General features: G+C 37.7%; 1 protein-coding gene across 5 annotated transcripts in view; it reads right to left on the minus strand.

Annotated features, from left to right (window-relative positions):
* The window catches only part of CERT1 (ceramide transporter 1), a 165,658-nt gene that overhangs the window by 58,528 nt on the left and 91,604 nt on the right, over positions 1–15,526 (minus strand). For all 5 annotated transcript variants that reach the window (XM_072606369.1, XM_072606370.1, XM_072606372.1 and 2 more), the window contains one exon: positions 1,400–1,483. In XM_072606369.1, the coding sequence (XP_072462470.1) occupies positions 1,400–1,483 (84 nt within the window). The remainder of the gene's footprint in view (positions 1–1,399; positions 1,484–15,526) is intronic.

Genomic DNA, 15,526 nt, shown 5'->3' on the forward strand with positions numbered 1-15,526 from the left:
GTCTCATACCTATCAGATTGGAAAAGATGACAAAAAAGCCAAATGACAAATGTTGGGAGAAGCTGTGGAAAGCACTGGTGAGAGAGCTGCGAATGGGTGATGGAACCATTCCAGAGAGCAATTGGGAAATAGCTATCTACTAAACTGGACATGACCTCTCACCCAGATATACCACTGGTAGGCTAATAACCAAAGGAGAGAAAAGAGGAAAAAGTCCTAAATATAATTAATCAAGCAAATCATGGGAGCTTTTCATGGTGGTGCAAAACTGGAAACTATGAGGAAGCTCATCAACTAGAAATGGCTGAAAAAACTATGGTATATGAATGTGATGGAATACTACTATGCTGTAAGAAATGAACAGAAGATTTCAGAGATATGAGAAGGTGTGTATGAACTGATGCAGAGTGAAGTAAGCAGAACCAGAACTGGCTGTGTTGTGACATCCTTATTATAACAACGAACAAATCTGAAGACTTAGAATGAAATGAGCAGAATCAGAGAAACAATTACACAATAATGGTAATAAGGAAAGCTATAAGGCTTGGACTGATACAATGACCATCTACATTCCAGAAAACAGATGATGAGGCAGCCCTTCCACCAATGAGTTCAGAATGCAGCATGGCCAATGAGGGAATCTGTCTTGCTTACTTATGAATACAACAAGGAATTCACTACCACTTCCATGGTAGGAAAATTAATTCCTATTAATCTATTAATTTCTATATCTATATAATCTATATAATTTCTATTCATCTATTAATTAAAAAAATGCCTAAACTAGTACAAAAGTGATCTCCCTCCCTCAAGTCCCCATTCCAATTCATCTTCCACACAGCTATCGAAGTGATCATCCTAAAGTAGAAATCTGAGGATGTCAGTCCCCTGCTCAATCAATTCCAGTGGCTTATACCTCAAGGGTCAAATATCAGTTCCTTGTTTGGCATTTAAAACCCTTCAAACCACTTGGCTCCGTCCTTTCCAGTATTATTCATTCCTTCTCTTTGCTCTCTCCAGCTAAACTGCATTCTTACTACTTCTTACACATGACATTACATCTCCTGACCCCCATACTCCTACTCCTTAACTTTATTTCATAAAACCCCTATTTTCCTTCACAGCTCACCTCATGAAAACTTTTCTGATCTTTCAAGCTGCTAGTGCTTTCCCCCTACAGATTACCTCATAATTTATTTTGCATTAAAAAAAAATATATTTGTATTTATACATGTCTTCCCTGAAGAATGTAAGCTCCTTGAGGGTTAGACTATTTCACTGCTGTATATATCCCCAGTAAACATTTCATGTTTGTGAACTGATGACCTGAATCACCAAATATGCCAAATTCCTTTTCAAAGAAAAAATTTTACATTGTTGACAAATTTGCATTACTTACACTTTTCTTTATTGCCGTTTGTATTATGCAATAAATCTCCATCAGTACGTGTTGTAGGAAAATCATCTTCATCATCTTCTACCACTAAACAAAAGAAATTATATATGTTAGGTTTATAATACACCATAATCACTTGGAATGTATTTATTTCCAACTGCCAGAAACAACTTTGAGAACATGTTTAATACAAACATATATTGACACTTAAAAAGTCAATTCTTATTAAATAAAAGGTCACATCCCAATTTTCAACTCATCTAACTTTTGAAATCTCATTTTCTGCTGTTAACTACCATCTGCCCGTCTCTTGGGTCACAGCTGGGTAGCTGGTGTCCTTGCAATCATTTAGACTTGATAAACAGTGAGAAGGGCTGAGAGTTTAAAGGCTCCAAAGCTTGTCATTTCATGTTTGGGTCTAAGCCTTTATCAGTGGCTAAGGTGAAGACATGATATTTATTCTCCTCAATGGCCCATATCTTCTTATTTTCTTGGCCCTTTTTTCTCTATACATTTCTCAAAACGCCTGATCCATCCCTCTCTCTAACTTTACTACAACATAAAGGATATCACCTCAATATTTACCTTCTGCACATTTCTAAAAACATACCCCAGTTCCATCACCCAGTACAGTATTTTCCTTATCTGCCTTATTTATTATTCTTGGCTCAAAACTTTTGATCTCTGTTAACTTTGCCTGAAGCCTTATACCAAACTATATACTTCTGTAATAGTATTTCTGTCTGCTGTTCAACAGGGAACTTCCATTCTACTTAAGGAAAAACTCTAAATTCTACTACATTTGCTTAGTCTGGAGTTCAACAAATCCTATGTTCATGGACAATATTGGTATTTTTTTCCCCAATGAAAGAAATCATACTTCTACCATTCTCAAGAGATACTGTTACCGTTTTCAAAAAGAGAAAGAGGTTTGTATATGAGGTGGGGAAGGCAAATGTAATTGCTGGTGATAGTAGGCAGGAGGTAAGAAAAAAACTGATGGTTTCTCCCCACCCATGTATATGACCTCTCCAAAACAAATATTTCCTATGTTTATATTGTTACCAGTGGTAGCGTGTGTGGATGTACATGTACGGAGGTTGAGAATAAACTCATTTATCTCAGCAATTTATCTCATATTTGCTCTTTGCTCCACCCCTACGACCACCATCCTAGCTCAAACTTACCTCACCTCTTGCCTGTTCATTGTTATCATTCCCTTATAGGTCATCTGATATTTGCTAGCTATGTGACCTCAAGCAAGTACAATCTTCTGAATCAATTTCTTCATCTATAAAATGGGAATAATATCACCAGCCCCTATATGGTTTTATGAAGAGGTATGTAATGTGCTTTCCAAACCTTAAAACAGACTATAGAAATAAAATTAAATATTCCTACTAAATGAGTTAATTTGATCTGATTCTGCCATCTCCCATTTCTATACCTTTGCTCACACCATCTCTTATGGTTAGAATTGGGATGGCCCTCTCACTTAATACTTTGACCTTCCCAACTCTTTCCTTTACCTCAAAGATCCAGTTCAGGCTCTCTTCCTATTGGTTCCTTCCCTGCTACCTTCAAATACTCCCATATTTCACACATCTTTCAGGTGAGGGTGGGAGAAGAGGGTTGAAAAGCAGAGAAAAGACAAGGAAACAATTTTACTAGACTCTACCTTAGCCACACACACACACACATAGGACAATAATATATATATATGTACATATGTATATGTGCGTGTGTATGTATAACCTTCCTCTCTCAAAATCCTTGAAACAGTCTCAGCTTCTCTCACTCTTCAGCTCTTACTAATCTATCTTTCAAAGTGATCATTTGATTGAAACTGTTCTCCTCAGTGACCAATGATCTCTTAATCACCAGATCTGATGACTGTTTTTCAGTCCTAATTCTCCTCAATCTACCTGCTGCATGTGAAACTGTTCACTCTCCTTCTGGACACTCTTTCTTCTCTCGGGTCTTTCATGACTCCACTCTTTCCTGGTTCTCCTCCCAAACTGACTAATGATTCCTTTCCAGTCTCCTTTGCTATTCAGCATTTCCTCCAGGTTCTATCCCAGGCCATCTACTCTTTGCTTTCTGATGGTGAACTCATCAGTTGCCATGGGCTTAACTACTTTATCTATGCTGAAACCTCCCAGATCTATACCGTCAGACTGAGTATCTCCCTCACATCAATTACCTACTGGATCAAATACCTATTTCAAGGATATCTAAAAGTAAATAGTTTTCTTTCACAGCTTACCCCTCTTACAAACTGTTGTATTTCTGTCAAAAGCAGTTGCATTTCTCCGAAATGAACTGTTCTTGATTCTTCATTTATTTCACATATCCAGTCAGATGTATAATCTTGTTTTTATCCCTATAACATCTTTCACATGTGACTCCTATCTATTCACATAGCACCTTAGTGTGGCCCTCATTACCCCTTCCCAAGTTACTTCAACAGGGTCCTAAATCAATCTCTTGCTTTTCTATTGACTCTAGGATAAAAGATAAGCTCCGCTGCTTAGCTTTTAAAACACTTCATAAACTTATTCTAAACTATCGTTCCAATCTCAAGTCATTTTCCTCATAGTAGTGAGGAAATAGTAGTAATTCATTCAAATTAGTCTGTGTAATCCTCCCTCACATAAAACATCTCTTCCTCCTGTATTTTTGCACTGGCCTTCTTCCATCTCTAAAATATACTTCCCTCCTCATATAGCCCATCTTTTTTTTTTTTTAAAAGACTTGGTTCAAGCACTACATTCTACAAAAAGCTTTTTCTGATTCCCTCAACTGTTAGTATCTTCCCTCTCAAATTATGCTGTATTTAGCTATTAAGTATTTATTCTCTTTATGGATATTCTGCATACGGTTTATGTATGCCCTTGTTTTCTTCCTTCTGAGAATCTAGTCTTTTTCTGGAGTTTATTCTTTATGTTTGTTTCTCTTAACACCTAAGACAGTGGCTGGCACCTTGTAGGCACTTTAACAAATGCTAACTGGTTGACTGATTCTCAGAATCTTCATTTCCATGCCTGATTTGATTTTTTTTCTTCTTGAGTTTCTCATCATATTTTTATGTTTGTTTTCCCTACATATCTGTTACCATTGAATGCTCTTACATAGTATTTCATATCAAAGTCCACCTGAGTTGAAGTCTTTAGCCCCACATTCTTAGACCGTAGCCTATGTAAAGAAAGATTACATCTTACTCTAAACTTTGCATCTAACAACCTAGCACCTAACATGGTGTTCTGCATACAAGTTATGATTTTTTTTATTGTCATCTTGTTTTTCACATGTGTTTCATTTACGAATACATCTCTTTCCTATCAAGAGAGCCATCCCTTTGTAACAAAGCACACAGTTTTTAATAAAGATTTGTTCATTTTGGCAGAAGGTTAACTTTTTGGAAGACACCTCACCTTCTTCTATATTCCTAATTCAATGAAAAAAATGACTGGGAGAAGGGCAAGCTTTCTAATCCCACAGCTCCACTTCCCAACTCCCGACCTACTCTCCCCTCTTTAATTTTTTTGTTACGTGGAATGCATATTGTCTCCTTACCAGTCTCCTTAGAAATCATCACTTCTGTAGTCTATTACCTGTCAGAAACATCTCTACCTTCCAGCAGGCCTAAAGTTTTGGTACCAGGCTTATGTTATCCCTGCCCACTAAGTATACTATCAGCATCTTTGCTGACTTCAGTATCTACCTTCAGACCCTGTCACCTCCTTAACGCCTATCCACAATGATGTTTGATCTCTATCTAAACTCCACACCATTTACAAATATGTCGTTGTTCAGACATTTTTCAGTTGTCTCTGACTCTTTTTCACCACATGTGGGGTTTTCTTGGCAAAGACATTCAAGAGACTTGCTATTTCATTCTCCAGTTCATTTTATAGCCAGGAACTGAACAAAGACGGTTAAGTATTTGTGCAGAGTCACAGAGCCAGTAAGTGTCTGAGGCCAGATCTGAACCTGGGGAGATGGATCTTCTTGACTCTGGGCCTGGCACTCTATACACTGTACAATCTAGCTGCCCATTTACAAACACAGTCATTCATAACAACCTGCTCTTTCTCCAATTTTACATTCTTTCTGTGACTTCTGTCTCCTTATCTGTTGCCCCTTGACCACTGTTCCCTTCAAACAACTTTAACCTCGGAGACAATGTTATTCACTCACATCCTCAGCCTGGAAATACAGACCTCCTTCCTGGACCATGGATTCCATGATCAGATACTTTCCAACATTCCAATTTCCTTCCACAAACTCCACCAGTTCACGATCCTAGACTAGTCAATCAATAAACATTTATTAAGCTTCTACTATGTGCCAGAAACTCTGCCAAGCACTGGGGATACAAAGGCAAAAGTCTTTTTTCTCAAGGAATTCAAAATCGAATGGAGGAGACAACAAGAAAACAAATATGAATAAACAGTCTATATACTGGATCAGAAGGAAACAATTAACTTGGAAAGGTACTAGAATTAAGAAGGACTGGGAAATGCTTCCTATAGAAGGTGGGGTTTTAATGGGGACTTAAAGGAAGTTAGGAGGCAGTCAGTAGTTGGAGCTGAGGAGGGCGAGCATTCCAGGCATGGGGGGGGGACTGCCAGAGAGAATACTCATAGCTGAAAGATGGAATCTCTTGTTTGCGGAGGCCAGGAGTCAGTGGATAAAAGAATATGTGATGGGGAGAAAGACTGGAAAGGACAGATTGCGGAAGGCTAGGCTATAAAAGGCTTTGAATGCAAAAGAATATTTTCTATTGCATCATGGAGGTGATAGGAAGCCAAAGTAGTTTATTAAGTGAGGGAAGGGGGAAGTGACATGGTCAGACCTGTGCTCTAGTAGGCAAGGGAGACAGAGAGAGAGAGAGAGAGAGAGAGAGAGAGAAAGAGAGAGAGAGACAGAGAGAGACAGAGAGAGAGAGAGAGAGAGACAGACAGAGAGAGACAGAGAGAGAGAGAGAGTGTGTATGTGTGTATAATAATCAGGAGTTCACAATGACATTTAGGTTGTAAGCCTGAGGAGATAGTGACGCTTTCAACAGAAAAATTTACAAGGAGGTTTTAGAGGAAAAGGTAGAATTAGTTCACTTTTGGATATGCTTAATTTAAGACCCAGTCTGAGATAACTGAAAGAAAGCTGGAGCTGTGAGTATGGAGGTCCATCGAGAGATAAGGACTGGATAAAAAAGAACCACCTGCACAGAGTTTATTTAATTTAATAAATAAAATAATAAATATATAAATAAATATAAAAATAAAATAAAAAAATAAAATTTATTAACTTAATAATTAAATCCAGGAGAGCCAATGTAATCATTAAATGAACTAGCACAGACAGAAAAGAGGGCCAGGAAAGAGCTCTGTGGGACACCTATGGTTAGTGGATATGACCTGGATGAAGATCAGTAAAGGAGAGTGAGAAGTGGTCAGAGAAATGGGGTGAGAATCAACTTAGAGTGGGTCCCCAAATCCTATGCATTAAAGAACATCCAAAAGAGGGTGATTGGCAGCGTCCAAGGCTGCAGAGAGGTCAAGAGTGAGGGAAGAGGAAAGGCCACTGGATTTGGCAACGAAAAGATCATTGGCACTTCTAGAGACAGTAGTTTTGGTAGAATGATGAGGTTGGAAGCTGGACTGTAGAGCTGAGAAGAGACTGAAAGGCGAGTAAACTGTGGAAGTATCTTTGTAGGTGGTCTTCTCAAGTTTAGCCACAAAAGGCAGAAGAGATATGGAATGATAGCAAAGATAGAAGGACTGAGTGCTTTTTGAGGATAGCGGAGACATGGGCATATTTGTATCCCACAAACAAGGAAAGATTGAAGAGAAATGAGATAGTGGGGATAATGTGGGGATTGAGAGGATGAAGTTTGTTGGAAGAGTCAGGACAGAATGGGATCACTCGTGCTGGTTTGTCTTACAATGAACATGACCACCTATTCATTGCGTAGAGGTGAAAGAGAAGATACTAGCAGAAGGTATCTGAGTGATAGGAGATGAAAAGGAGAGAAGTAGCAAATCTTGGTGAACAGACTGAATTTTTGCTGTCAGTTGAAGTGAGGGAGTCATGAAAGGTTTCTTAGAGCTGGTATGGAGAATAGGCTGGGGAACTAACGAGGGAAATGTAAAAGGATTGCCTAGCAGCAATGAGGGCTCAGTTGGGGTTATACAACAAATCTGTCGTGGACCCAATGAGAATGGGATTTTTCTCCACCTTAAAACAGGAGAATGTATACAGGAGCAAAGGAAGAGATAGTGGGGGTGAGTGAGGCTGAGGCCTGGCAGGGCACAATTGGTGATATGAGGGGATAAGGGACATGGGAGAAAAGGACAGTACAGACCTGAAATGGTTCACCAAAGAGTCAAGATGGAAAAAAGAGGAGAGTCTAGAGGGTGCTATGGAGAGCTCCCTAAATTTAGAGTATGGAATCTACCCAATAAGAATGTATGCCTGTCAACTAGAACTTGTCTTTTATCACTGCTTGGGAATTTTACTATAGCATTTGAGTTAACTAGGAGAGCAACAGAATGGAATATCTTAGTCAACTGAAGTTTCAGGTTAATTTAAAACTTCTTTTTGTGTAATGCAATGGGAGGCAGCATGGTAAAATGGGACAAATGGTGGATTTGGTATCAGAGAATGCAGGCTCAGTAATATCTTAGTACTACCTGCTAAGTCATAACTTATCAGTTTCCTTCCCTGTAAAATAAAGGGATTGGAAGGCAAGACATTGAAAGTCCTTTCCAGCATATGATCCTATAACTGTAAACATGGAACATGAAGAAAAAATGTTTTTCAGCATCAATAACTTAAAATGTCCACAAGATGGAGATATTTCCTCATGAAAGAGCTACACAATCCTTTTCCAGACAAGAAAAAATTTTCTTTCATTTATAAAGAATTTGTTAGTATCTGTGCTTATAAGCAGAAGTGAGAACTTTTGTTTACTTTGAGGACTTCAACTTACACTCTATTCAAAAGCAGACTGCTTTACCTAGAATTACAAAGTTATATTAGGGACTAGAGAACGAAAATGCTAAATAAGGAGTTGTTACTATATGACACCTGAATCAATTGAGCCTAATTTAGCTATTAAACATGCTCATTCTCTAATCTCTAATACAACCTCATAAATCCAGACAGAGCACTGTGTATGAGTTCCTTTCTAATTCTTTTTTCTGTGAATTTCATCTCAATTGCTACTCTTTATGCTAAACTGTGGTCTTTTTATATGGTACGCAGATAATTTTCTTCCTCTTTTCAACTTAAAGCTCTTTTGACGAGGTTTGAAAGACTCAAAACAAATATATTCTTACCAGCCCTCTCACATTTATCACATCCTTAGCCAAGAGGCTGTCATTTCTGTATTTTAAACTGTGGTCCAGAAATACAAAGACTTTTTTCAGATAACATTGTCTTAACCAGATGTTTAGTTCCCAAATTTGCTCTTCTTTTTGGCATCTATTGGCTTTGATAGGCAACAGTGATGAAAAAGTCACTTAGGCTCCTATAGTCTTCAGGTTTTTTTTTCCTTAAAACTTTGCAATCTGTTTTTTTTTTTTAGCTAGTAGGGTCATTTATGTCCTTTTTAGTTAACAGATTTCATTATTAGTCTTCCATTTGGACTAGTATTAGGAAGTTTTTGGTTACAAGAACTGAAGAATACTCCAGACATGAGAGACCAACAGCACCAAGTCAGAGAGACAGGAGACACAGTGTTATGCTTAAGGCACAGCAAACAGGCCAGTGTAAGTGGTTCACAGAGTTTGTTGTTGTTCAGGCCTTTCAGTCATGTCTGACTCTACATAATACCATTTGGGGCTTTTTGACAGACACTAAAGTGGTTTGTCATTTCCTTTACCTGTTTTACAGATGACAAAACTGAGGCAAACAGGGGTGATTTGCCCAGTCACATGGCTAGTGTCTGAGGCCAGATCTGACCCTCTTCCAGTTAATTTTACAGATGAGGAAACTAAGGCAAACAGGAATAAGTGCCTGGTATCATACAGCTAGTAAGTATGGAAGGTCAGATTTGACCTCAAGAGCATGAGTTTTTCTAACCCAAGGCACAGTACTCAATCTGCTGCACCACCTTACGTCCCAGGAAAACAATATAGCTCTCTATTGTTACTAGACTGACAGCTGTCTCAGAACTCCTCAGTAAGGAATCTCCAACAACTGAATTTTATGGAATTGCCTTTCACCTGAAAGCATCTGTAGATTTACTTTTCCATTTCATGGTGGACAAACAGATATTTCATTCTGAGAACATGCAACTAACTATCTTTTTAAAAAGATCTCCCCTTTATTTTTTTTTTGGGGGGGGGGTTGGGGAGGAACAAAAGGGAGTGTCTTGGCTTCAAGTATTTTATAGTCCTTCTAAGTGAGCCTCTTCTATTCACAAGCTTCTAACATAGGGAAGAATTCCTCTCTGCTTCATCAGATCTTTATTTACACGTCTTCACAATGAAACACCATATTTGTTTTGGTTTATTTGTTTTTAAGAGCTCTTCATCATTGTTCTCAGATAACCTGGAGTATGGAGTGCCATTCTTCAAACCCTTTTAATTTGTCTTCTAGCAGAAAGACTGTGATCCACAAGTACTAACATAGCATTTGAGCTGTCCATCTATTGGCTCCTTTTATTACACGAGCAGCCCACCTGCTATTCCAGATATACATTTTGAAATTACATATACAGGTGGAACCAAGATGGTGGAGTAGAAAGAAGCACATGCTCTAGCTCTTCCCCCACAGCCCATAAAATATCTGTAAAGAAGGACTCTCAACAAATTCTAGAACAGCAGAAGCCACAGAATGACAGAGTGGAGGAGATTTCCAGCCTAGGTGTAATCTGGAAGGCCGATGGGAAAGGTATGTCCCACCGGAATCACAAGAGACTTACTAAAGTTGAACTGTTTACATTCCTACATGGAAAAACAGTATTTGTAACTCTTGAAAGTTTTCTCAGTCTCTGGATAGTTAGAGGGATTACACACACACACACACACACACACACACACACACACACACACACACACACACGGGCAGCTAGGTGGTACAGCGGATAGACCACCAGTACAGGAGTCAGGAGGACCTGAGTTCAAATCTTACCTCAGACACTTGACACTCACTAGCTATGTGACCTTAGGCAAAGCACTTAACCCCAAATGCCTCATCCTGGGTCATCTCCAGTCATCCTGATGAATATCTGGTCACTGGATTCAGATGGCTCTGGAGGAGAAGTGAGGCTGGTGACCTGCACAGCCCTCCCTCACTCAAAACAAAGTCAAGTGCAAGTTATGTCATCCTTTCTCTGATGGCATGGTCTTCTTTGGCAAAGAAGAACACACACACACACACACACACACAGAGTATACAGGGAGTTGAATAGGAAGGGATTATATCTAAACAAATAAAATTAAGGGATGAGACAGGAATATGTTGGGAGGAAAAAGGGAGAAATGGAATGGGGCAAATTATTTCACACAGAAGAGGCAAGAAAAAGCTTTTCCAATGGAGGGGAAAAGGGGGGAGGTGAGAGGGAAAAAGTGAAGCTTACTCTCATTGCATTTGGCTCAAGGAAGGAATAACATGGACCCTCAATTTGGTATGAAAATCTATCTTACACTACAGGAAAGTAGGGGAGAAGGGGATAAGGGCAAATGGGAGGAAGGAGCAATTAGAAGTAAACATTCTTGGGGAGGGACAAGGTCAAAAGAGAGAACAGAAGAAATGGGGGGCAGGATAGGATGGAGGGAAATATAGTTAATCTTACACAACAAGACTGTTATGGAAGTCATTTGCAAAACTACACATATATAGCCTATATTGAATTGCTTGTCTTCTCAATGGGGATGGGTGGGGAGGGAGGGAGGAAGAGAAGTTGGAATTCAAAAAGTTTTAGGAACAAATATTGAGAATTGTTTTTGTGTATAACTGGGAAATAAGAAATAGAGGTAATAGGGTACAGAAATTTATCTTGCCCTACAGGACAAGAGAGAAGATGGGGATAAGGGAAGGGAGGGGTGTAATAGAAGGGAGGGTATATTGGTGGAAGGGACAATCAGAATGCAAGGTGTTTTGGGGTGGGGGAGGGGAGAGATGGGGAGAAAATTTAGAACTCAAAATTTTGTGGAAATAAATGTTGAAAACTTAAATTTAAAAAAAAGAAATTACATATACATTGGCAATATGCTGAAGCTCACATACAATCAGTTTGCATATTTCTCTACCACCTGTGAGTGACTAGTAATTCTGATTCTTTACAGCCTCTAATGATTTATAACTTGAAGCTCAATAGTACCATTAGGACAATAACATTAAAGAAGATGCAGTTGTGTGTGAGGCAGCAATCTGGGATCAGTAAGGAAATTTTTCATATCCAATTTGGCTTGCTCCCTTTATCCTAATCAATTCTGTGTCTTGCTCATTGTGCGTAGTGCCTGTCCACTGTATATATTTTAATGAACTAACTCAACGGGATGTCCACTGTCTGAAAAACAGGTATTTTTCATCTTTGAGGTTTTTCATGTGTGGCTTCACAAGGCTGATTTTCTGAGTGGTCATTTATCTCACTAAAGAGTCACTGTCATATTATGGAATTTAAAATAATCAGCACTGTCATCCATAAACAAGGAACATCTGAATGACCTCATGATTTAGAAGGAATAATCCTTCTATTTGGACCATATGTATGACATCTTCCATGACAATGGTGAGTAGTCATCTCCCTATTTCATGACAATAACTGATAATTGGAGGGATGAATGAACCAAGTCTATAAAGGTTATTTCTTTGGCTGCATATACCAAGCAACTGTATATGATAGTAACATGAAAGATGCCTTTTTTGAAGAGCATCCATAAGTTAATTTTTTTATGATCAGTAAACAATGAATGCAACACGATCTTATATCTTCTACTCTTTCAATCCTTAAAATGTGTGGAGATTGTCCTTAAGGTTTTTATAATAAGAATATGGATGGATAATTAATTATTGATGTCCTTAACAATTTTTTTTTGAAATACCGATAATTTTTTCCACCTTTTCTTTCTTTTAGACATGCTGAAAATTGATCCCTCAACATTTTTTTGCTTATGTTGCTTCTAGTAAGAAATGTTTTTGTGTGTTCTGGTCCTGCTCCTCAGCCTGACTGTATTTTCTTAAGTACCACTACTGTGGTAGTTCTATGCAAAAGATGATAAAGCTAAAATAATACAGTTACCCTGGCAGGCCTGCTGCATTTTTGTTTACATACACATTATAAATATATACTATAGTCTCATCTACACATACTGACAGGTCTTGCTCTATCTAAATTCACATTACACAAATTTGACTTTACATAAAGAATTCTGAAAGAAATCTGTATTTTAAAAACCAAACCAAACCTAAGTTAGCTTTACAATATGTACTACCTCTGTATGAATATGCATGTGCCCCTCCCCCTCCCCCACCTTTTTAGATCAGGAACTGTGTCTTCTACTATTTCCAAATTTCTCACAGTACCCAGCCCAGTCTAGGTACATAAAAGATGTTTAATCCTTTGCAACTAATTTCAGTTCATAACTGAAATTATGATTAAAATGAGGTTTTATTACTTGTGACAATTAAGAGAGATAGGAAAAATAAATATTGACTGATTTAAATAATGTTCAATGAAGTATCTGTGTATTTAAAAAATTTCTGTGGAAGAGTATATTTCAAATCACAACTGAAATACATCCAAAGGAATTTTTCCTAATGTATGAGATCTAAACAAAATCTCAAAAACAAAACAAAATAACAATTTCAAAGGGTCCACATTCCCTACCAAATGAAAAAAACTCTTTAACCCGGCATTCAAAGTTCTCCACAATCTGATTTCCACTTCTTCATCCAGTTCTTATTACACTGCTACTCTTATGTTACTTTACTTTAGCAAAGCTGGGCTCCTTGCTGCTCTCCCACCTGCGTTTATTCCTCCTTCCCTCTTACTGTGAAACCTTTATTTTGATCTAGAAGACCCTCCCTTTAATTCTCTCTTCTGAAACCTTTCATTACCTTTTCATTAACTGTTCAATAAAATCTTCCATAGTCCAACCTTCTTAAAATTATGATGACACTCTGTCTGACCTCCCCTATACACTTAATTATCTTCTAGTTCCTAGAATCATTAATTGCACATAGGGAACATCTCTTCCACTAGGCTGAGTTTAAACAAGGCTAGTGCTATTTTTTCACCCTTGCTTCCCTAACACAGGGATAGGTAACATTCCTTATCTATAACTGGAAGGTAACAAGTTTATTAATAGAATAACAAAATATGAGGGAGAAAGAAATGAAATGAGATTACTGTCCCAATTTCTTCTTATCTCTTGCCCCATTCTCCACATGTTGAAATCCTTCCTTTCAAAGTTCAGTTCTAACATGACATTTAACAAACCTCCAGTGAGAAATAATTTTCTCTTTTCTTAGCTCTTTCCTGGCACTTTATACCAGCACTAAATGTGCTCTTATGAATTATTTCCCTTATAGAATTTGTATGTATCCTGTTGCCCATAGTAGGGAACAAGACCAGAGATCAAGGACTACACTATATTCTTGTTTATAACTCCCCAGGCTCCTAATATATGCTAGTCATTTAGAAACATTTTAAAAAATGAATTATCTGTCAATATCTAAGTCGTATTGTGGATTACACAGTAAGAATGGCTAATTTGTACGCCCAAAGGGCTATAAAACTGTGCAGACCATTTGATCCAGCAATACTACCACTACTAGTATTCCAAAGAGATCAAAAAAAAAAAAAAGTGTGTGTGTGAAAGGACTTACATACACAAAAATATTTATAACAGCTCTTTTTGTGGTGGCAAGGAATTGAAAATTGAGGGGATGCCCATCAACTGGGGAAATGGCTGAACAGACTGTGATATATGATTGGGATGGAATACTACTATGCTGTAAGAAATGATGAGCAGGATGATTTTAGATTAACCTGGAAAGGCAATGAACTGAAGCAAAATGAAGCGAGCAGTACCAGGAGAATACTATACACAGTAACAGTAAAATTATAATGGTAATTGTCTACGCAAGATTTAGCTCTTCTGAGTAAAGCAACTATCCAAGACAATTCCAAACAAAGGACTTATGATGAAAAACGCTACCAACCTCAAGAGATAGAACTGATGGCACCTGAATACAGATCAAAGCATACTTTTTCTACTTTCATTATCTTTCTTGCGTTTGGTTTTTTTTGGTTTGTGTTTCCTTGGACAGTTATGTTTAATATGCAGATATGCTGTGCATGACTGAAGATGTATAACGTACATCAAATTTCTTATCTTCTTAAGGGAAAGGAGGGAGAATTTGGAACCCAAAATTTTAAAAAAACAAATGTTAAAAATTCTTTTTACAAGTAATTGGAAAAAATATAAAAATATTTTAAAAGAATGACTGGTTCGTAGAACCTATATAAGATTGGACGCCCATCTCGGGGGGCTGGGGGGAGGGTGGAGGGAGAAGAGGGAGGGGAAAGAATCTATGATATATGGAAGGGACTGTAGAAAACTGAAAATAGACAAAATAATTTAAAACTTAAAAAAAAGAATGACTCATTTATGGCTTATAAATAAGGTCTAACTGGCTGATTAATTTCCCTTATGCAGTGCTTCTAAACCTAGAGGTGTTTAGTTATTTTTCAGTCACACCAGACTCTTCATGAATCCACTTGTGGTTTTCTTGGTAAAGATACCAGAGTGGTTTGCCATTTCCTTCTCCAGCTCATTTTACAGATGAGAAAACTGAGGCAAACATGTTTAAGTAACTTGCCCAGAGTCACAAAACTAGTAAGTGTCTGAGGCTTTATTTGAACTCACAAGGATGAGTTTTCCTGACTTCAGGTCTGGCATTCTATCCACTATGCCATCTAGCTGCCTGCAAAAACTGAGACACTTCCTATTGGTTATAAAGGCATTTAAAGTACATAAAATTTACTAGCAACGTTATTTGGATTATAGAATGGTGAAATGGATATAGTCATTTTTTTAAAATGTCACGTCAGTTACCATGTTTCAATTCTATTTATATAACAAGGTCATTTATTCTCTATGGAATCGTTTT

Source organism: Notamacropus eugenii, chromosome 4, assembly GCF_028372415.1.
Source record: "Notamacropus eugenii isolate mMacEug1 chromosome 4, mMacEug1.pri_v2, whole genome shotgun sequence".
Lineage (NCBI taxonomy): Eukaryota > Metazoa > Chordata > Mammalia > Diprotodontia > Macropodidae > Notamacropus > Notamacropus eugenii.